Raw genomic sequence first — 22,968 nt, 5'->3', positions numbered from 1 at the left:
CCCATTGCTCCTGTGCTACACTCCTGTACCGCGTGGTACTGTACTGTAGGCAACTGTAACACAATGATAAGTAGTTGTATATGTAAACATAGAAGAAGTACAGTAAAAATACAGTATACAAGGTGAGAACTGGCACACCTGCACACGGCGCTTACCATGAATGGAGCTTGCAGGACCGGAAGCGAGTGCTGAGTGAATGTGAAGGCCTAGGACATTACTGTGCACTACTGTGACTTTATAGACACTGGACACTTGGGCTGCATGAAATTTATGAAACGTTTCTTTCTGCGATAGTAAATTAACCTTAGCTTACTATAATGTTTCTACTTTATAAAGTTTTTCATTTTAAAAAACTTTTGACTCTTAGTAACACTTAGCTTAAAACACAGACACATTGTACAACAATACAAAAATATTTCCTTACTTTACAAGCTTTTTTCTATTTAAAACATTTTTAGTTTATTTTTTAATTTTTAACCATTTTTGTTGGAAATTAAGACACAAACGCACACATCAAGCTAGGCCCACACACGGTCAGGATCATCCGTATCACTGGCTTCCACCCCAATGTCTTGGCCCAAGAGGTCTTCAGGGGCAACATCACATGGAGCTGTCATCTTCTATTATCATTATGCCTTCTAGATACTTCCTGGAGGGCTTGCCTGAGCCTGTGTTAAAGGTTTTTAAATGTCACTTTAAAAAAATATAAATAGAAGGAGTACACTCTAAAATAACAATAAAAGTATGGTATAGTAAATCTGTAAACCAGTAATGTGGTTGTTTATTATCAAGTATTATATACTGTATATAATTATATGTGCTATACTTTAACGTGATTGGCAGCGCAGTAGGTTGGTTTACACCACAAACACACGAGTAACGTGTGCTATGACATTGCAAAAGCTACGATGTCACTAGGCGATAGGAATTTTTCAGCTCTGTTATAATCTTATGGGTCCACCATTGTATATGCAGTTCATCATTGACCCAAATGTCATCTGTGACACATCACTATATTTGACCTGATTTTTCTCCCTTAGACATTGTGGGCTACGTATTCATCATGCAAGTATACCAAAAACATCTTTCTATGTTACCATACAGAGATTATATTAATCAAAAGGCAAAATGGTTTGGGGATCATCTATATGTTGGCTGAAAGAGAGGTCCCCACTGTGCTCAGCCCATAGGTACCGAAGGCCACCTGAGACTCTGACCATCCTTTTCCGTTCTTAGGGCAAGGGGTGATGGAAGCAGGGAGGGTGCTTGGCGATGAGGTGACACGTGGATCATCGGGGAATGACCTTAGTGACTTTTGCTGAGTGCCCTTGTGTGGGTCAGACTTTCTGCAGGACGGGCCGTTGTCTCTCAGGACAGCACCCGGCTTCATACCAGCAACGGAATGTTTCCCCAGATACTAACATTTCAGGAGTGACTGGTTATTTAGTGTGGGATTCCTTTCGGGCCCAAAATGTTCTGGAATTAGATAGTAGTGATGGTTGCACAACAATGTGAATGTACTAAAAAAAAACACTGAATTATGCCCTTTAAAATGGTCAAAATGGCCCTAAAGCCAGCTGTTGACTGTCCCTCTCATTGCATCCCTGGTGGGGTACCAGAAAAAAGACACAAGGGAATATAAAATTAAGACCCTCTTTGGTCCCTTCTCCCTCCTTTTTCTTTAACTCAATCAGCCTATTTTTAAATTATAGAGAACAAAGTCACATAACATAAAACTCACCATTTTAACTATTTGAATGGTATAATTCAGTGTTTACATTCATGCATTCATGTATTTATAATGTACATGATATATATGTATGTACACATAATGTGTACATACATAAGGTATGAACACATCTATAATGTATTCATTACATTCATCATGTTGTGCAAGCATCACCACTAATTCTAGAACATTTTATACCCCCCAAAGAAACTCACACTAAATAAACAGTGACTCTCCACTTTTCCTTCCTACGGGTTCGAGCAGCAACTAATGTAGTCTAATGTGCAGTCTGTATGGATTTGCCTGTGGTTGATGTATCAGGGAGGTTTCTCCAGAGAACTAGTACCAATTAGGCATGCGTGCACATGCACACCCCCCCCCCCCCCCGGAGAGACTGAGAGAGATTTATCTTAAGAAATTGGCTCATGCAGTCGTTGGTGTAGGCGAGTCTGAAATCTGTAGGGTGCGCCAGGAGGCTGGAAATTCAGGTAAGAACGGATGTTACAGCCTTGACTCCTAATTCCGCAAGGCAGCAGGCTGGAAATTCAGGCAGAGTGTGTATGTTGCAGTCTCGTGGAGAGAATTCTTTCCACTTCGGGGAACCTCAGTGTTTGCTCTTACACTGTCAGCTGATTGGATGAGGTCCCCCCACATTATGGAGGGTGATCTGCTTTACTTAAAGTCTACTGATTGAAAAGTTAATCACATCTAAAAATTATCTTCACAGCAACATTTAGACTGATTTAGACCAAACAGCCATAGCTTAGCTAAGTTGACCATAAAATTATCCATCACCCTGAACATTTTGTAGAAATAATATACCACATTTGGCCTTTTGAGCCTGGCGTCTTTTAGGTGGCATAATGTTTTCAAAGATCATCAGTACGATGTATCAGTACTTCATTCCTTTTTTTGTTTGTTAATTTATTTATTAATTTTAGTGGCTTTATTGAGATATAATTCCCATACCATACAACTCACCAATTTAATGTGCACGATTCAATAAGTTTTAGTATATTCACAGGTACTTCAGTCATTACCAGAGTAAATTTTAGAGTATTTACAACACCCCTGCCCACCGCCTGCAAAAAACGCCATACCCATTAGCAATCACCCTCCTACACTACCCAGGCTCATCCCCCCATTACTAGGCAGCCACTGTTGTCCTTTCTGTCTCTATAGATTTCAACGTTCTGGACATTTTATATGAATGGAGTCAGATTCTACATGGTCTTTTGTAACTGACTTCTTTAACTTGGCATGATGTTTTCAAAGGTTCATCCATGTTATAACATGTGTTAGTACTTCACTTTTATGGCTGAATAATATTTCATTGATGACTATGCCACATTTTGTTGATTCATTCATCAGTTGATAGTTGGGTTGTTTCCACCTTTGACTGTTATGAATAATGCTACTATAAACATGTAAACTTTTTTGTGTGGACATGTTTTCTTTTGATAATTTTATCGACATATAATAGATGTATATATTTTTGAGGTATATGTGATAATTTAATACATTTGTATAATTTGTAAAGATCAAATCTGTGTAATTGAGATATCCATAACCTTGTCATTTCTTTATGCTAGAAACATTTGAATTATTCTCCTCTTGCTATTTGAAATATACAATAGATTCTTGTAAAAGATAGTCATCCTACTGTTCTATTAAATACTAGGTCTTATTTCTTCTATCAGACTGTATGTTTGTACCCATTAATTAACCTGGCTTCATCACCCCCTCCTCCTCCCCCTTCTCCTTTCCCACCCCTCCCCCTCCCCCTCCTGGCCTCTGGTAACCCTCATTCTGCTCTCTACCTCCATGAGAGCCACTTTTTTTTAGCTCCCACATATGAGTGAGAACGTGAGATATTTGTCTTTCTGTGCCTGGCTTATTTCACTTCACATAACTCCAGTTTCATCCATGTTTGGTGCAAATGACAGAATTCCATTTTTCTTTATTGCTGAATAATATTCCATTGTGTATATATACCATATTTTCTTTATCCATTCATTCATCTGTGGGCATTTAAATTGATTCCATGTTTTGGTTATTGTGAATAGTGCTGCAGTAAACATGGGAGTGCAGATACCTCTTTGATTTATTGATTTCTTCTCTTTTGGGTATATACCCGGCAGTGGGATTGCTGGATCATATGGTAGTTCTATTTTTAGTTTTTTAGTCCATACTGTTTTCTATTTTTAGTTTTTTAGTCCATACTGTTTTCCATAGTGGCTGTATGAATTTGCATTCCCACCAACAGTGTATGAGGGTTCCCCCTTCTGCACATCCTCACCTGCATCTGTTATTGTCTGTCCTTTTTTTTTTTAATAAAAGCCATTTTAACTAGGGTGAGATGATATTGCAGTGTGGTTTTGATTTGCATTTCTCTGATGATTAGTGATGTTGAGCACTTTTTCATATACTTATTGGCCATTTGTGTTCTTTTGAGAAATGTCTATTCAGATCTTTTGCCCATTTTAAAATCAGATTATTTGATTTTTTTTTCCTATTGAGTTGTTTGAGCTCCTTACACATTCTGGTTATTAATCATTTGTCAGATAAAGAGTTTTCAAGGATTTTCTCCCATTCTTTGGGTTGTCTCTTTGTTGTTTCCTTAACTGTGCAGTTTCCTTAACTGTTGATGTGATCCCGTTTGTCGATTTTCGCTTTGGTTGCCTGTGCTTTTGAGGTATTATCCAAAAAATCTTTGCCCAGACCAAGTCCTGAAGTGTTTCCCCAACACTGGTTTCATAGTTTCAGGTCATAGATTTAAGTCTTAATCCATTTTGATTTGATTTTTGTATATGTTAAGAGATAGGAGTCTAGTTTCATTCTTCTGTATATGGATTTTCAGTTTTCCCAGCACACTTTATTGAATTTTATATAAAATTTATTTATTTTATATCTGGGTTCTCTATTCTGTTCCACTGGTCTGTGTGTCTGTTTTAATGATAGTACCATGCTGATTTGGTGACTATATCTTTGTGATATGTTTTGAAGTCAGATAGTAGGATGCCTCTGACTTTCTTCTTTTCTTTTTTCTTTTTTAATTTTTTGAGACAGAGTGTCACTCTGTTGCCCTGGGTAGAGTGCAGTGGTGTTCTCATAGCTCACTGAAACCTCAAACTCCTCTGCTCAAGTGATCCTCCTGCCTCAGCTTCCTGAGTAGCTGGGACTACAGGCATGTGCCATGATGCCCCGCTAAGTTTTCTATTTTTAGTAGAGATAGTCTCACTCTTGCTCAGAGCAAGGTCTCGAACTCTTGAGCTCAAGCAATCCTCCCACCTCGGCCTCCCAGAGTGCTAGGATTATAGGCGTGAGCCACCGCGCCCTGCCGAGCTTGGTTCTTTTGGCTCAGGATTGCTTTTGTTATGGTTCCATATAAATTTTAGGATTTTTTTTCCTACTTCTTTGAAGAATGTCACTGGTATGTTGATAGAGATTGCACTGAATCTGTCAATTGCTTTGAGTAGAATTGACTCTTTTTTTTTTTTTTGAAATGAGATCTTCCTCTGTCACCTAGGCCAGAGTGCAGTGACACAATCATAGCTCACTGCAGCCTTAAATTCCTAGGCTCAAGCGATCCTCCAGCCTCACTGTCAGAAGTAGTTAGGACTATAGGCACTTGCCACCACACTGGGCTAATTTGTTTTTAGAGATGGGGTCTCACTATGTTGCCCATACTGGTCTCGAACTCCTGGCCTCAAGTGATCCTCCCACCTTAGCCTCTCAAAGTGCTGGGATTATAGGGGTGAGTCACCATGGCCAGCCTAGAATTGTCATTTTAACAATGTTAATTCTTCGAATCTGTGAGCATGGAATATCTTTTCATTTTTTTGTGTCCTCTTCAATTTCTTTCATCGATGTTTTATAGTTTTCCTTGTATAGCTCTTTCACTTTAGTTAAATTGATTCCTAAGTATTTTCTGTTTTATGTAGCTATTGTAAATGAGATTGCTTTCTTGATTTGTTTTTAAGATTGTTCACTGTTGGTGTATACAAGTGCTACTGAGTTTTGTATGTTGATTTGTATCCTGCAGTTTTATGGAATTCATTTATCGGTTCTAAGAGTTTTCTGGTGGAGTCTTTAGGTTTTCGTAAGTATAAGATGATGTCTTCTGAGAACAAGGATAATTTGACTTCTTCCTTCTCAATTTGGATGTCCTTTATTTCTCTCTTTTGCCCAATGGCTCTGGCCAGGACTTCCAGTATTATGTTGAATAAAAGTGGTGAAAATGGACATCCTTGTCTTGCTCCAGATCTTAGGGGAAAGGCTTTCGTTTTTTTCCCCATTCAGCAAGATGTTAGCTGTGGATTTGTCAAATATGGCCCTTGTTATTTTGAGGTATGTTCCTGCTACATCCAGTTTGTTGAGGGTTTTCATCAAAAAGGGATGTTGAATTTTATCAAATGCTTTTTCAGCATCTATTGAAATGATCATATGGTTTTTGTTCTTTGGTTCATTTAATGGGATGTAGCCCGTCTATTGATTTGCATATGTTGAGCCATCCTTGCATCCCTGGGATGAATCTTGTATTGGAAAGACTATTCCATCCCCATTGGATGGTCTTGGCACCTTTGTCAAAAATGAGTTGAGCACAGATGTATGGTTTTATTCCTGGACTTCCAGTTCTGTCCCACTGATCTGTATGTCTGTCCTTGTGCCAGTACTGCCTTGCCTTGATTCTTGTTACTGTGTAGTAAGTTTTGAAACTGGCAAATGTGAGTCTTCCTGCTTTGTTGTTTTTCAAGATTATTTTGGCAGTTGTGGGTCCCTTGCAAATCCATGTGAATTTTAGAATCGGCTTGTCACTTTCTACAAGAAATCAGCTGAGATTCTCATAGGCACTGCATTGACTCTGTACATCTGTTTGAGGAACATTATCATCTCAGCAGTAGTAGGTCTTCTGACCCGTGAACATGGGATGCTTTTGTTAGCATAGGTAGGAAAGTAAGACATGAGCAGAGGAAGTATGGAATGGGCAGTATGAACAAACAAAGGGAATGCTGAGTAAGAGAACATACTGTAACAATAGCGAGATAAGGGTCACATAAAGTGTCACAAAAAACACAACAGAAACAACACAGGGCACATTATACGACATTGAGGTTCCCCTCCCCCACGAGGGGCTTTGGGTGGGTTCCAGGACACATCTGGGCCTAACCACATAAGGTGAAAAACTCCTCTGCCCAGTGCCAGGAAGGAGACAGCATCCCCATGGAGCAAGACAAAAAGTGGAAGAGACAACATCACAAAGGAGGAGAGGCCAGCAGGAGAGAAAGGGATGACATAGAAACCCCAGGGCCACTGTTTGTTTGAACGTGTGCCCACTCCTACCCCTTTAAAAGTGTACTCTTGCTTACTAATAAACTTCTTTGCTCGCTGATTTAAATTTTTGTGTCTCTTGCTTTCATTCTTTGATCATGAGGAGACAAGAACTGAGGTGTTCACATCAACTGCCAGTAACTCTTTTTTTTTTTTTTTGAGACAGAGTCTCACTCTGTTGCCTGGGCTAAAGTGCTGTGGCATCAGCCTAGCTCACAGCAACCTCAAACTCCTGGGCTCAAGCGATCCTCCTGCCTCAGCCTCCCAAGTAGCTGGGACTACAGGCACTTGCCACCACACCCGGCTAATTGTTTGTTTCTAATTTTAGTTTCCCAGCTATTTTTGTCTATTTTTAGTAGAGATGGGGTCTCACTCTTGTTCAGGCTGGTCTCAGACTCCTGAGCTCAAGCGATCGTCTTACCTTGGCCTCCCAGAGTGAACACTTTTTTAATTATTTAGATCTTCTTTAATTTCTTTCAACAATGATCTGTATTTTTCGGAGTATAAGTTTTGAACTTGTTTTGTTAAGTTTATTCCTAAGTATTCTATTGTTTCTGATGCTACTGTATATGGATTTGTTTTTTAATTCCATTTTCATATTCTTCATTACAGCGTAGAAAAATACAAATGATTTTTGTATATTGATCTCATACCCTCAAATCCTACAGAACTGCTTTATTAGACATGATACTTTTTTAGTGGATTTGTTAGGATAGTCTATATACAAAGTCATGTGATCTGTGAATAGAGACAGTTTCACTTCTTTTCCCGTCAGGAGGACTTCTATTTATTTTTATTGCCTGCTTGTTCTGGCTGGAACCTCCAATACAATGTTGATTAGCAGTGGTGAGAACAGGCATCTTGCTCCGGATCTAACTGCGGAGGAAAGCAGCCAGGGTTTCACCATTAAGCATGAGGTTAGTTGTGGAGTTTTCATAGATATCCTTTACCAAGTTGAAGAAGTTTCTTTCTACTTGTAGTTGGTTCAGTATTTTCATCATGAAAATGGTGTTAGCTTTTGTCAGATGCACTTTCTGCATTTATGGAGACAAGAATGTGATTTTTGTTTTTCATTCTATGGAGGCAATATATTACAATAATTGATTTTTGGATGTTAAACCAATGTTTTATTCCTGAGATAAATACACTTGTCCATGCTTATAATTCTTTCCATATATTGCTGGATGCCGTTTCCTAGTATTTTATTGAGGGTTTTTGGGGGAAGCCAGGGGAGCAGGCCCAGAAAATACAGCAGGTGAGAAGGGCCTGGGAAAATACACAGTGCAGGTGAGGGCCTTCCGTCCTCAGGCTGTGAAGGAACAGGAGGGGTATTCGTGTGCAGTTTGTTCTCCATCGGTGTCTGTCCTCCTCATCCCCTTGCCTGACAGCCCCTCCATCTTGCAGTCCCAACTTCCACCTTTGACTCAGCTAAGGATTGTCTCCTGAATAAAGTGTCCGTCCCTGCCCACGGGCACACTCCATCTCACTGTGTCCCTGAGCTGTGCCTGTGTGTACTTTGCTCTTCTTCCATGGGCCCACCCTGCCCGCTGCCCATGGTTTTCTCTTTCCTGGCATTGCTCCACCTCATCCCCAGCCTACATAGAAGTGTTCCACTTTCCATAATTCTCTGAAGCTGCACAGCCTTCTGGCTGTCCCCTGCAGTGTCCAGCCAGAGGTAGAGAGAAAAGTGCAATGGGAAAGCTGCCTGCATCAGAATCATTTTTGGGGGATTGATACATCTTCATGTTGCTGGGATCTCACCCTGGCCCAGCCCAGCATCTTTTCTGAGGTGGAGCGTGGTCATGTGCGTTTTGACAGACTGTCCAGACGTTGTTATTCCACTACAGCTTGAGAAACTCTGTGGCAAAGGTGACCCAAGATAGTCTAATGGAGGGGAGATTTACTCACTGCCTGAGCCTGGTAGTGAGCTGAGCACTTTCAAAGTGGAGGGCAACAGGGTGAATGGACCCCAATAACTGAGGCTCAGAGTCACAGGGGTAGGAGAGGATCCTGGTGGCCAGTCAGGGTCAGCAAAGGCGCAGAGGTGGGAAGATGCCCTTAGTTCCTACGCAGACTACTACAGTCTCCACGGCACCCAAGAATCCAGGGGGGAGGGGTACAGTGCACTGGAAGCAGGTGGCATCTGCACACGAGGGTTGTTCATCATCAGGATGAAATCATGTGTTTGTTCCTCCAAGAAACGCTGACTGAGTGTAGGCCCCGTGTGAACTCCAGAGGGTACCTGGTCAGGTCATGGCCCAGCAGGGAAGACAACTGTAAAACTACAGAAGGAAAACTTGCTCCACACAGAGTCCTTCTTGCTCGTGGGCTGCCCTTGGGGGCTGCTCAGAGAGTCTTGCCGCCTTGCAGAAGCTGCAGGGCAGATAGCGCAGGCAGGCATGGACCGTACAGCAGTGTCCAGCATGGCAGTGATGACTGCACCAACAGCCAAGGACAGGCTGCCTGCCTACATCCACCCACTGAGGCACAGCTCTTACACCATCTGGGGCTGATGAAGGCACACAGAAAGGCTATATCACTCTTCTGTGTCAGCCATGCTCAGGGCCCAGCCACAGCTGACGTACCACCCACTGCTGAAGGCTTTCCTCAAGGACATGTGGAAGAGGGACTTGATTTAAAAATTATTAAATTGTGGCCCTCCCCTGCTAAAACCCTCACAACACCCTCCCTCTGGCCTGCACCCGCCCTCCCAGCCCAGCCCTCTGTGGCCTTGCTGCCCACTCCCGCCAGGCACTGTCCCGTCCCCTCAGTGTGGAAGCCCCTTCCCTTCCAACCGCACAGGGGCAGCCTCCTCCTTCCCCCGCGGGTCCAGCTGAAATTCCCCTCCACAGCTCCTCCTCCACGCAGCCCAGAGGCTCCCTCTCGGCCCTTCCCCTCCAGGTGTAACGAGTTAATGTGGGAGCTGCAAGAATACAGGGAATGTGGAGGCACAGTGAAAACACACCTCAAGGCCAGCCTCCCATGAGCACAGCCAAAACTTAGGTCATCCGATTTCCCCACAACACTGGCGCTACTCATAAACAAGAGGCAAAGTGTAAGTTTTTGATGTCCTTGTCATCCGATTCACTTGAAATGAAGCCGATCAGCTGCACACCAGGCAGCTCAAACTGCTCTACTTGCCCTACAAAGAATCCGCGGTGCTACAGCCAATGACAAAATGATCAGTACCTCCTCCCTGATGCTTGCTAAGCTGTGCCTGCGGTAAGGTGGCATCTCCCAAGGGGACTGGACCTCTCCAGACAGCGATCTGTATTTTTTCTTAGTGTATGACAACGAACACTTGCATTTTCCCTGACTGGATCTCGTTGGCTATTTGACCTGCGAGATGGTTGGATTCGCACACACACTGTAATGCTTGTGAGGAGCCATGCGAAGGGACTCCGCCGTCCCGTGTAGTTTGTGGCTCCCCACCCCCCAGCCCACGATCACCCCCCTGCTGTCTGTCACCATTTACCTTTGGCTGAGCATGTCTGTGTAGGGCTCTGCCTGCGTTAGCATTCCCAGGGCCCATCCCCAGGGCATCAGGAGCCCTGTTTTCTTTCCCGGGCAGGTGCCTGCCCCAAGTAGATGTGCAGTAAGCATCTTTCGAAGGGGAGGCTGAAAGGCAGTGCCAGGTGAGGCCAGCCTGTTCCCCCAAGGGACAGCCCTGGCCATGTGTCTGCCAGAGAGAGTTCACAGGACAGCGGGGCCCCTGACAGTGCCCCCAAGTCAGACTCTATGGCCTCTTCTTGCTCTGAGCTATGAACCTGAGCCATGGGCCTCGTGCTGTAGGATGAAAAGGGGGACATGAGCAGTTGGCACAGGACCCTGCACAGACAAGCTTGGACCAGGGCAAGAGCACTCTTGCCTTTCAGCCTGAGCTGGCTCCCAGCACCTCCAGCCGCTCCAGGCCAATGTCCCCTGGCTGTGGCCTGCTGCTTAGCTGGACCAGCAAGGCCAGCCAAGACCAGGCCTGGGACATGCAGGGAACCTCAAGGCCAGCCAAGACCGGGCCTGGGACATGCAGGGAACCTCCCTCCCCCCAAAATTGTACCCTGCACTCACTGAATTGCCCCCAGGGCTGTGCCCCTCATGGTAATGGGCCTGCTTCATGCCTCCACTGCATGCACCCAGCATAAGGCCTGGAGAACAGCACACGGCACTATGAGTGGGTTAATTCAGTGAACGCAAACTCTTCTTCCCTTATTCCTGCCCTGGATCTTGCCAGGAGATAAATAATCCAAGGATCTTTGATAAGATAAGAGCCCCATCCCCTCTTTCCCAGCAGTGGAGGAGGAGAGAGAGGCCTCTTCGTCAGATTCCACCCCCGTGCACCCCCAATCTAGACCTCGCTCTGGCCGTGACCTCTGCCCCGCGTTTCTCAGGCAGATCCAGGGACAGTTTCTTCCATGACGTGATCCATCTGCCAGTTCAGGTCCCCAGGAGAGATAAAAGGATTTGGGCACAGGGTAGAGGAGCATCGGAATGGCATTCAGGGCAAAGGCCGATGTGTGGATGGCAGGGTCCTGGCTGTCTCTGCGAGGGCCACGGGCACTGGGCACCAGAGCTGCTCTGGCGCCCAAGGCGGTGCTGCCCTTCGAAGCCATACCCCAGAGTCACAGCAACAACTGGATGAGGACACTGCAGATCTGGAAGGAGCAGGGCTATGAGAACCTTCACCTGGAGATGCATCAGAACTTCCAGGAGCTGGGGCCCATTTTCAGGTAAAGCCCTCCCTACCCCTCGCTGAGAACACCCAGAATCTTCCACCCCTGCTGGCTACCAAGGCCCTTACCAGACACACAGCACTGCCATTTCCCAGCCGGGCCCTCGTGCTCTGCATCCTTTGGAAGACGGGGAGGGAGCACAGTGGGTGCCGGTCAGCGTCTTTCAGTGGACACCATGGCTCTTCATGAGGAGAGAGCAAAGCACGGCTCATGCTAAGAGCCCAGAACTCAGAAGCACTCAAGTTGGCGAGGTTTCAGGTAGACAGCAGGAGGGACTTCCTGCCGTGAAACCACTGGTCCAGGAGAAGGGAAAGGTCAGATAAGGGACAGTCTGGACTGGTTTTGCAGAGCGGGGCCCAGGGGAGGCCATGGCCCTGGCCAGCGGGGCTCAGTGCTTTGTCCCATAGGTATGACATAGGAGGAACACGGACGGTGTCTGTGATGCTACCGGAGGACGTGGAGAGGCTGCAGCAGGTGGAGACTCTGCACCCCCGCCGGATGCTCCTGGAGCCCTGGCTGGCCTACAGACAACACCGAGGGCACAAATGTGGCGTGTTCTTGCTGTGAGGGGCGAGCGGGGATGGGGGGATGGGAAGTCTGGACACAGAGGAGGTGAGACAGAGAAGGCCCAAATCACCCCTGCCTGGGGCCTCAGGGTGACCACCAGGTGCTGAGGAGTGGCGGCCTGCGGGGTCCTGTCTTCCCAGAGGCTGGGGGGAAGCAGGGCAGTGGTAGAGACATGCACAGGGCACTTTGCACATGAGAGGAGGGAGAACAATGAGCACTTGCATTAGGAAGCGCCCGCTGCGCAGCCTTGGTGGCTGCTTGCTCTGCCAAGTCGGTGGCTCTCCTGTGTACAGGTCAGGAACTGAGGCCCTGAGATGGAGGGTCGCTGGCCCAGGTCACAGTGAGCATGTGCCGGAGCCTGCTGTCCACCAGGGTGCTCCCTGTGCCCCCAGGGTGCCCTTGGCTCCTGGAGCTCAGGCAAACCTTTGCGCTGGGGAGCCGGTCCCGGGCATGAGGCAGATGGGGATGGGTGCAGGCGGTTGCTGGCTCCTGTCTTCCCGGGAGCGAAGCACTGGGTGGGGCCATTGTCCTGGAGGGTGTCTCATGACCCATGGACAGAGCAGCACCCCTGGTCGGGTAGGCAGGGAGAAGAGGGTGCTTGGAGTCCATCAGCTGCACACAGGGTGCCCTGAGGACAGGAGGAGGGCCTGAAGGAGGGACGTCAGACAGTTGACAGCCACCACACTCCCTGTGGGGAAGTGGAGTCTCTTGGGAATAGTGGGGCTTAGGTAAATAGAGCCCCTGAGTGGGGCCCTTACCTGGGGGCATCTGGGAGGGAGTGAGGACCCAGGAAGGACAGTTCCAGGAGAAGGCTGGGAAGGGTACATGTGCATATCTGAAGGCAGCGGCCTGCTTGCGTGTGTGTGTGTGTGTGTGTGTGTGTGTGTGTGTGTGTGTGTGTGTGTTTGTATGTGGGTGCATAAATGCTTGTCTCTGTGTGAGTGTGCATGTGTATATGTATGCTGTCTTGTGTGTGTGCATGTGTGTGTGTGCATTTTCAGTGATGTGAATCGTATGGGCTTGTGTGTCTTTGTGTTCACGTTTGTAAGCATGTTGTGTATGTTTGTGCCCTTGTGATTTGTATATTTTTATGTGTTTGCACACACATGTATTGAGTGTCTGCATGCACACACACATTGCGAATACCAGTGTCATTGTCAATCCCTACAAGCAGATAACCATAGAAAAATCAAGGTGCTTTTGCATGAATGTGGCTGAGAGGGCAACTTCCTGCCCAACATTCCCTGGAGGACAACCATCAGCCCCCTTGTGCTCTTGGCTCTGTCTCAAGGATATCCTGAGAGATACAGTTTGGTTTCTGCCCTACAGAAGATGGAGACACTTCACAGAAACAGGCAGATGCTGCGGGCACAGAGGCAGCACGCTCAGGAGGGGAAGGGTGGGGAGATGAGAGGTGAGCCAGGGCTGGTCCCCTCTGGGGCACCGTGTGTGTGACGGGGCAATGCATGACAGGAGGGGCAACCTCCTCCCCAGAGAAAAGACCTCCTCACCCAGGGAGGGCTGCATGGGTGACCTGTGTGCCAGGACTGGGGCGTGGAAGTTCACTGGAATGAACTCCATGAACCTCCGCAGCAGGTTCAGGCAGAAGCCACTGTCTCCCTGAGTGGCCTGCGGCCCAGCACCTGGAGGCTGCTCAGAGAGGAAATACTGTAGGGAGAACAGCAATGCAGGCAGCCTGCCTCAAGGGCCCCAGTCAGCAGCCTGCCCTGCCCATTCCCTTTGGGGACAAGGAAGGTGGGACACAGGGTTGGGGCTGGCTGTTTGCTTGGGGCAACCCCACAGCTCTGGTCTCTGCTCTGTAGGAACGGGCCCGAATGGCGGTTCAACCGATTGCGGCTAAACCCATATGTGCTATCACCAAAGGCCGTCCAGAAGTATATTCCCAGGGTGGATATGGTGGCAAGGGATTTCTCCCAGGCCCTGAAGGAGAAGGTGCTACAGAATGCCCGGGGCAGCCTGACCCTGGACATCCAGCCCAGCATCTTCTACTACACCATAGAAGGTGTGGGGTCAGGTGGAAGAACTTTGGAGTAGACCAGGAATGGGGCAGGGGGTGCTGGTGGGAGGCAGCTGGGAGTCACAAGGCTGCCTTTGGCTCAGCAGTGCCATTCTCCCTGCAGCCAGCAGCTCAGCACTTTTTGGAGAGCGACTGGGCCTCCTGGGCAGTAACCCCAGCCCTGCCAGCCTGAAGTTCACTCATGCCCTGGAGGCCATGTTCAAATCCACCGTACAGCTCATGTTCGTGCCCAGGAGCCTGTCCCGCTGGACCAGCACCAAGACGTGGGAGGAGCATTTTGAGGCCTGGGACTACATCTTCCAGTATGGTAAGGGCCAAGGACCTGACAGTGCCACATGGCAGGGACACTGTGGTGGCCCAGTTGTCCATTCTCCACAGACCAGGGGAGAGCAGAGGCCACATAAAAGAGCTATGGCTTCCTCCATGTCTTGTCAAAGAGAGTTGGGGGCGAGGCAGGGGCTGGACTGGACTGATCCAGAGGTCATGGGGTGGGGGCAGGGAAACTTGGGGCTGTTGGGGGCAGGGTGTGTAGGAGGAGGGCAAAGAAGAGGTGCTTCCCAGCTCCACGGCTGGAGGGCTGATTCTTCCTTGTCCTGCAGGTGACAATTGCATCCAGAAAGTCTATCTTGAGCTGGCAGGTGGCTGCCCTCCTCAACACTGTAGCAGTGTCCTAGCAGGGCTGTTGTTGCATGGAGACTTGTCACTAGATGCCCTCAAGGCCAATGCCATGGACCTCATTGCGGGGAGCACGGACACGGTCAGGGCAACAACCAGCCCCACCCCAGACAGCGTGACGCCCACACTACCTCCCAGGCAGTGGCCTCTGATGCCACCTGTCAGCCCCAGGCTCTGCCTCCCACATTCCTCAACTCACCCTCAGCCCATGCCTCAGCTTCGGAAGTGATGACAAGATTTGTATGTGGCCTTGGTTGGGATGGGGTCCCCTTTCTCTGGAGGACTCAGGGAAAGGGGTCCAGAGGGCATTAGGATCACACCCCTGACCCTCCTGGGAGGGGCACCCTGAGGGAGGAGGTCCTGCGGGTGCCAAGGTCTGAGCCTCGTGCACGTGGCTCCTGCAGACCTCCTTCCCCTTGCTGATGACACTCTTTGAGCTGGCTCGCAACCCCGACGTGCAGCAGGCCCTTCGCCAGGAGAGCCTGGCAGCCCAGGCCGCCATCACTGACAATCCCCAGAGGGCATTGGTGGAGCTGCCCCTGCTGCGGGCCGCCCTCAAGGAGACCCTGAGGTAGGTGCCGGCTGACTCCTCCCCAGATGCCCCGCCCCTGCCCAGGTGCCCCGCCCCTTGCTGGAGAGCAGTGCCCACTGGGGGTGGCAGCCAGAAAATGGGGCTGATAAGCAGCCTTGCCTCGAGACCCATTCCTGCTGCACCTCCTTTCCTCCCTCGAAGGAGGGGGTCCCTTCCTTCCTCTGGAATCCCTGTCACTATCCTGGGGGCCGACTTTGGGCGCATCCTCCTCGGCTCGGGGCCACTCTGGTCGGGGACAGGTTTGGCTGAGCTCAGCAGGTGCAAGGAAGCACTTCTTCATGGTCTGAGCTTCCCATGGGTCTGGGACCTCTGGGGGTCTTGGTAGGAAGGCTGCAGGGGGCACAGGAGGGGGCTTGTCAATGCTGAGACCACTACTGATGCCCCCACCTCAGGCTCTACCCGGTGGGCCTCATCCTGGAGCGACTCCTGCCCTCAGACATGGTGCTGCAGAACTACCATATCCCAGCTGGGGTGAGTGCGCCCCCACCGCCCCTCCAGTAGAGCCCCCGGCCACATTCCCTGACGGTGCAGCTGACCTCTCCCTCCGCACTGTCCTGTCCGTAGACACTGGTCCAGGTGTTCCTCCATTCGCTGGGTCGCCACTCTGCCTCCTTCCCGAGGCCAGAGCGCTATGAGCCCCAGCGCTGGCTAGAGGTCAAGGATTCCAGCACAAACTTCCGCCACGTGGCCTTTGGCTTTGGTGTGCGCCAATGCCTGGGACGGCGCCTGGCAGAGGTGGAGATGCTGCTCCTGCTGCACCACGTGAGTGGCCCTGTGGGGCGAGGTGGGAGCATGGTGGGGTGGGGCCTGGATTGGTTGTAGCCTCCATTGGGCAGGGCCTGGCGAGTGCGGGGCCTGATGGGGGTGCGGTGGGGCACGTCTGGGTTGAAGGGTGACCTGATGGGGGTCTCATGTTGTGGAGGGGCAGGGCCTTGCATGTTGGGGAAGGGCCTGGCCTGGTTAAGCCCTGGGCTTGGCCTGATTGTTCAGGCGAGGGGTGGGGAGGAGTGGGGGGGTGGTGGGTGGGGTCCGGGGCCCGGGTCTGGCGTGGAGGGGGTGGTGGGGGGGAGGGAGCAGAGTGGAGTGGGCCCTGGGAGGGGTGGGGTGCAGGGCGGGGCCTTGTGGGCTGGGGAGGGGCCTGTGCAGGTTAAGGGGGGCCTGGGCTGGGCTGAGTGGGGCAGGTCTGGGCTAACTGGCAGGCAGTGGTTGGGACCACAGGCTGCTCTTCTCCTGTAGCATGTGCCTCACCTGGGAGAGTGGGTGGAGGCTGGGCCAGGTCCTTGGGCAGCTGACTAGACCAGATGGAAACGCAGCTTTTGTCCTAGGTGCTGAAAAACTTCCTGGTGGAGACACTAAACCAAGAGGATATAAAGATGGTGTACCGCTTCATGTTGATGCCCAGCACCTTCCCTGCACTTACTTTCAGGGCCATCAGCTAGTCATGCCTCTGCACCAAGGGTCCCAGCCTTGCCACCAGTGCCCCTCTGCCATGGCCCCAGGCCACCCCTCTTCTCTCCGTGGGCACTATGTACTGTGCCACACCTCTGTCCAGCTGGCCCTTGCTCACATGGAACACCCAAGGCCCTCCAGGGCTAGGGCTTGCCAGGCTATGCAGCAATGTCAGAGCACAGCTGGGACTCTCTTGCTGGCAGGACCTGGCCTTGTCCATTGCCCGACTTGGCTCCTTCTCCAGCAGGCAGTATCCCTTGAGTGCTTTGTCCACATCCCCCCTAGGACTAGCTCCAGGCTCCTCACATGGCCATCCAAGGGCCCTCAGATTCAGGATCTGAACTCCTGTCTGGTGTCACATACTCCCTGTACTCCTGTCCCTGCCTCTTGCAGGAGCCATTCATGTGTGTTCCCATTCCTGCTTCCTTGTCATTGCACATGCTGTGCTCTTGGCCTGGAACGCTCTTGTCTGGACTTGACCTGTTGTGTACAAGCTGTTCTGTTGTTATTTTCCAGCTACCACTTCTGCTGTGTCCCCTGGGGCTCTTTGTAGTAATGTCAGTCCTCTCTGACTGTGGCTAAAGCCTCCAGGCTGAGCCTGGAAAGTGTCCTCAGTGGGTGGTTGCTAGAATAGCCACTGATTCTGCAGAAGTGTGCATCTGTGCCATAAGATCCTGATCTGGGAAGCAGGAAAGATTGTGAACGCAGCTAGCTGATGGTGGGGTTTACCAAACAGAACCTTCTGGAAGAATGTGGTGGGCCCATCTCTGCCAGGACAGCCATGTGTTACCCTTCAAGAAGTTCTTTGTCTCAAGTGTCCAGCTGCCCCTCACTGGGATCCATAGGCAAGCTAATTCTGGCTTTGTAGCAACCCATAAACAAGAGAAGATGCCACACCATGTCACTGGTGGAAGAAGCTTTGAATGCTGGGGTGCTGGCCTGAGGTCACAGGCCTGGCAGGAAGAGTCTCTCCCCATGCTGCCTGGGGCCAGTGACATCCCCATGTGGAACATTGCCAAGAGGCAAGGCTGGGTGGTAGAGTGTGCTCCACTCTTGCTCTCACTGCCCCACCTATTCCCTGCGGCCGGTACCAGGCACTCAGTGGACACTGAGGCAATGAGTGGGGGGACGGTCCTGCTGGTACTGAGCATCCTGGTGGCATCCGGTTTGGTTCCTGGAACTCCCAGATAAGGAAAAGGATTTTCAGGCTCTTCGCCCCTCCACCATCCAGTGGGAGAGCTGTCTACCCGAAGCATGTCAGGGGCCTTTGAAGTTGCCTGGAAGAACCAGGGAGAAGAAAGAAGGTTCCAAGTGCCATGGCTACACATGCACAGACTGGAGCCCTAGTCTGTCACAGGAGCCCAACCCTTAAACCCTCTGTGCCTCAGTTTCTTCACATGTGAATTCCATGTAATAATTGCCATTTTACTGTGCCCCAGTGAGGAAAAACAAGATTGGCATTTGTAAAGTGTACAGCTCACTGCCTGAACAAGCAACTAAATAAATGCAAATTTCTTCTCCTGTGTCTCAAAGTTGCTTCTTTATTTGTCACCTTGAATGGGTGAGTGAGTGGTGTGTGATGGCAGGAACAGAGCTGGAATATAGTTACCACCAGGCGAGCATGTGGCACTCTGCCAGTCTGCACACGTCTTCACCTGGTCTTTACAGCAACTCTGTGAGGTAAGCTCCATGCTCATCCCCATTTCGGATAAGGAAACAGGCTTAGATCATTTGCTCGACTGCCCAAAGTCTCACCGTACATACATGGCAGCAGCACCAGCTGAACCTGGGATGCCAATCACTTCTCTAGTGACCTCACTACTTCCTCCCCAACCAAAGGCCCTTGAATTCAGAGGGCTCTTGCAGATTTCGGAAACAACCGCCAATGTAATATTGAAGAAGTCCAGGCCTTGTGAGTGGAAAAAGACTTATTCAAGGTCCACAGTCCTGGAAAAGGACTTATTCCAGACAAGTTCGGGCCTCTGTGGGTTGCTTGCGAGTCATCAAGCTTGAGTTTCCCCCACTTCGTGGCCTGCCTTCACAGGAAGCTCAGGCATACACAGAGCCTCTGGAATTCATAAATTTGGAAGTGCCAACAGCTTGGAAGCAGATTCTCTTTCCCAGCAGAGCCTTTAGAGGACTGCAGCTTTGAATGTTTTTTAATTAAAGATTTAAATTTCTTTTTATTTAAATTTTAGTTGACTGGTTAGTTTTTTTTTCTTCTATTTTTAGTAGAGACAGGGTCTTGCTCTTACTCAGGCTGGTCTCGAACCCCTGACCTTAAGCGATCCTCCCACCTCAGCCTCCCAGAGTGCTAGGATTACAGGCGTGAGCCACCCTCCTGGCCGAGGACTGCAGTTTCGACATCTCAGTTGAAACCTCACAAGACACCCTTAGCCAAAACCACTCAAGCCAAGTCACTTCCAGATTCCCGACCCTCAGAAAACGTGTAAGATAATAAATGTTTGCTGTTTCAAGCCACTAAGTTTTGGGGGCAATTTTTTATGCAACAATAGGCAACTTACATAAGTATATTCACATGCACACAGTGATGTGTATTTATTGATACTCCAGACACATTCTCTCTACCTATAGCTGCTTTCTCTACTGAAGCCCATGCATTCACCCTGTAATGCCAATGCCAGCACCCTGGGTACATTTCTCCCTGCTGCCTTTCCCTATTTGTAACTTTGTGCTCTGGCAATGCTCCCCTTGTCCATGTATATTTATTCATTTCCCCACTCTTAGAACATACAGAAAGCCATTTAAGAGTTGCCTACACACATTTGCTTTAAAAAAGAAGTCTACTATAATAATTAGACTTCAATATTTGATTACAGTTCTTTTTATATTTAGAATGAGGAAATACAGTCCAAATATTATTTTCAAAAGTTAGTTGAGTTACTTTTCCCCCTCTAGTGTGATGGTTATGCTAACCATTTGAAATATGATTTGGTTCTCTTTTTTCCTGGTGTTATTCAATCTTAGGCTGCTCCTTATCCTTATAGATTTATTGGTTTTCTTTCTTTTAAATTTTTTATTATGGTAAAATACATATAACATAAAATTTATTACCTTAACCATTTTAAATGTACAGTTTAGTAGTGTTAAATACATTCACATTGTTGTGCCACTAATCCCCAGAACTTTTTCTTCCTGCAAAACTGGAACTCTATACTTATTTAACAACAACTCCCCATTTCTCTCTAATCCCCTTGCCTAGCCCCTGGCAACTGCCATTCTATTTTCCACTTCTATGAATTTGCCTACTCTAAATATCTTGTATAAGTGAAATCATACAGTATGTGTTCTTCTGTGCCTGGCTTATTTCACTCTGCATAATGTCCTCAAGGTTCATCCATGTTGTAGCATGTGTCAGAATTTCTTTCCTTTTTAAGGCTGAATAATATTCACTGTGTATATACCACATTTCGTTTATACATTCATCCACTGATGGACACTTGGGTTGCTTCTACCTTTTGGTTATTGTGAATAATGCTGCTATGAACATGGTTGTAAAAATATCTCTTTGATACCCTGCTTGCAATTCTGTCTAGTGTCCTTTCATTTTAATTTGAACTCTTCCCTTCAGTCTTTCTTGTTAGGGCAGGTCTAGTAGTAATAAACTCCCTCAGTCTTTGTTTATGGGAAAGTTTTGCTTTCTGCTTCACTTTTGAAGGAAAGTTTTGCTGGCTACAGAATTCTTAGTTGAGAGTTTTTTTCTTTGAGCACTTTAAGTGTATCATTCCACTGCCTTCTAGCTGGAAAGATTTCTGTTGAGACATTCACTGATAATCTGATAAAGATTCCCTTACTGTTTTCAAGTTTCTCTCTTTGTCTGAATTTTCACAGATTTATTATAATGTGTCTAATTGCAGATATTCTTGGAGGTTGTTGAACTTCTTGTATTTTTATGTCGGTTTCTTTCTTCAAATATGGGAAAATTTCAACCATCATTTCTTCAAACAAACTCTCTTGTCCTTTTCTATCTCTTCTCCTTCTAAGACATCTATAGTTCATACATTGGTGCTTGATGGTGTCCCATAAGTCCCTGAGGCTCTGCTCACTTTCATTCTTTTTTCTTTTTTTTTCCCTAATAATAATTTCAAGTGACCTGTCTTCAAGCTCACAGATTCTTCCTTTTACCTGATCGAGTCTGCTGTTGAACCCATCTAGTGAATTTATAAATAAAGTTATTGTATTTTCCAACTCCGAAATTTGTTTGGTTCTTTTTAAAAAATAATTTCTACCTCTTTGTAGATGTTCTTTTTTTTTTTTTTTTTTTTTTTTTTTTTTTGAGACTGAGTCTTACTCTGTTGCCCGGACTAGACTGCCGTGGCATCAGCCTAGCTCACAGCAACCTCAAACTCCTGGGCTCAAGCAATCCTTCTGCCTCAGCCTCCCAAGTAGCTGGGACTACAAGCATGCGCCACCATGCCTGGCTAATTTTTTCTATATATTTTTAGTTATCCAGATAATTTCTTTCTATTTTTTTTTAGTAGAGACAGGATCTTGCTCTTGCTCAGGCTGGTCTCGAACTCCTGAGCTTAAACGATCCACCTGCCTCAGCCTCCCAGAGTGCTAGGATTACTGGCGTGAGCCACCACGCCCGGCCTGTTGATGTTCTTATTTTGTTCACAAATTATTTTCCTCATTTCATGTAGTTGTCCATGTTCTCTTTTCAGTCATCAAACATATTTAAGACAGTTTAAAATTGTTTATCAAATAAGTCAGAGGCCTGTGTTTCTTTTGGGTCAGTTTCTAGAGATTCATTGTTTTCCTTTGAGCAGGTCATGCTTTCCATTTCTTTATATGCTTGTAATATTTTGTTAAGATTTGGGTATTTGAATAAGTGGCCACCTTTCCAAGTCTTTGGGGACTGGCTTCATGCAGAGGGAAGATCTTCACTAATCAGCCTGACTTGAAGGTTTAAGGTCCTCTCAAACATTTTATAGGGATGTGTCTTTCCTGGACCTGTATGTGTGTTCTTATTCCAGTTCCCCATATATACAGCTGCTTTTCAATGTACTGATTTCCCTCAGAGTCTCACCATTGCTTCTTCTCAGAGGCCTTGGATTTGTATTTTATTTTTCTGCCTGTAATCTCTTGCTCTCAGGCACCTGAAGGTTGGCAGACTTCCTGCAGCTCTAAAGTGTGGTCGTGCTCACCACTGTTTTCAGTGGCCTCTAATCTGGTATTCAAACTATACTTCCATTCCCATCATAACTCCGAGTCAGGCAAGAGAGAAACCAGTCCCTTGGGCAGTCCCCAGACAAGCTGGAACACTGCAAGAACTTTCCACTCTTTTCATTTGATCCCAAGGGAGGAAATGTTTATTGGGTGGTTTCCTCTCAACTATGCCACAATGTACTGAGAGATGGTGGGCCAACGGCAAGCAAAATGTCATTAAATTTTCGTCTTGTTTGAGAGTGGTGTTTGCTTGATTAGGCATTCATTTGATTTCCGTAACTTCTTAACTGATTTCCAGAGTTCTCAGAAAGCTATCTTGGTCCATATATTGTTATTTATTCAGTGTTTCAGTGGAGGAGAAAGGGCTTGGAGCTTCCTAGTCCCCCATCTTGCAGACATTCCCTCCTTTTTTTTTTTTTTCTTAAGTTGTGCTGTCAAATGACTACAAATGAAGAAACTATACAATAAGATATATTCAGGGAATTGTCAGAAGTGGCATCACAACGTTCCATTTCTCCTTCCCATCTCATATCCACAGCACATAGGTAAACAATCTCACTAGTTCTGGTTTAATCTCCCCGTTTATTTATTCTTTAAAAAATTTTAAATTTAATTTCATTTTTAATTGACAAATATTAATTGTGCATGTTTATGAAGTACATACTGATGT

The 22,968-nt window shown here is 47.5% G+C and overlaps 1 protein-coding gene across 2 annotated transcripts; it reads left to right on the top strand.

Moving 5' to 3' along the window:
- Positions 1-11,545: 11,545 nt before the first annotated feature.
- Positions 11,546-17,098, top strand: LOC123644520 (cytochrome P450 11B2, mitochondrial-like). 2 transcript variants are annotated; one of them, XM_045560657.1, is made up of 9 exons: positions 11,546-11,784; positions 12,195-12,350; positions 14,178-14,377; positions 14,496-14,699; positions 14,992-15,149; positions 15,472-15,638; positions 16,052-16,130; positions 16,224-16,421; positions 16,985-17,098. In XM_045560657.1, exons 1-9 carry the CDS (start codon positions 11,546-11,548, stop codon positions 17,096-17,098), a joined length of 1,515 nt encoding a protein of 504 aa, XP_045416613.1. The 2 variants fall into 2 exon arrangements, with proteins under 2 accessions (XP_045416613.1, XP_045416614.1); XM_045560658.1 differs by lacking the exon at positions 16,224-16,421.
- The last annotated feature ends 5,870 nt before the right edge of the window (positions 17,099-22,968 follow it).

This window comes from Lemur catta, chromosome 9, assembly GCF_020740605.2.
Source record: "Lemur catta isolate mLemCat1 chromosome 9, mLemCat1.pri, whole genome shotgun sequence".
Taxonomy (NCBI): domain Eukaryota; kingdom Metazoa; phylum Chordata; class Mammalia; order Primates; family Lemuridae; genus Lemur; species Lemur catta.
Note: the sequence above shows the minus strand (reverse complement) of the source record. Positions and strands in the feature narration are given on the sequence as shown.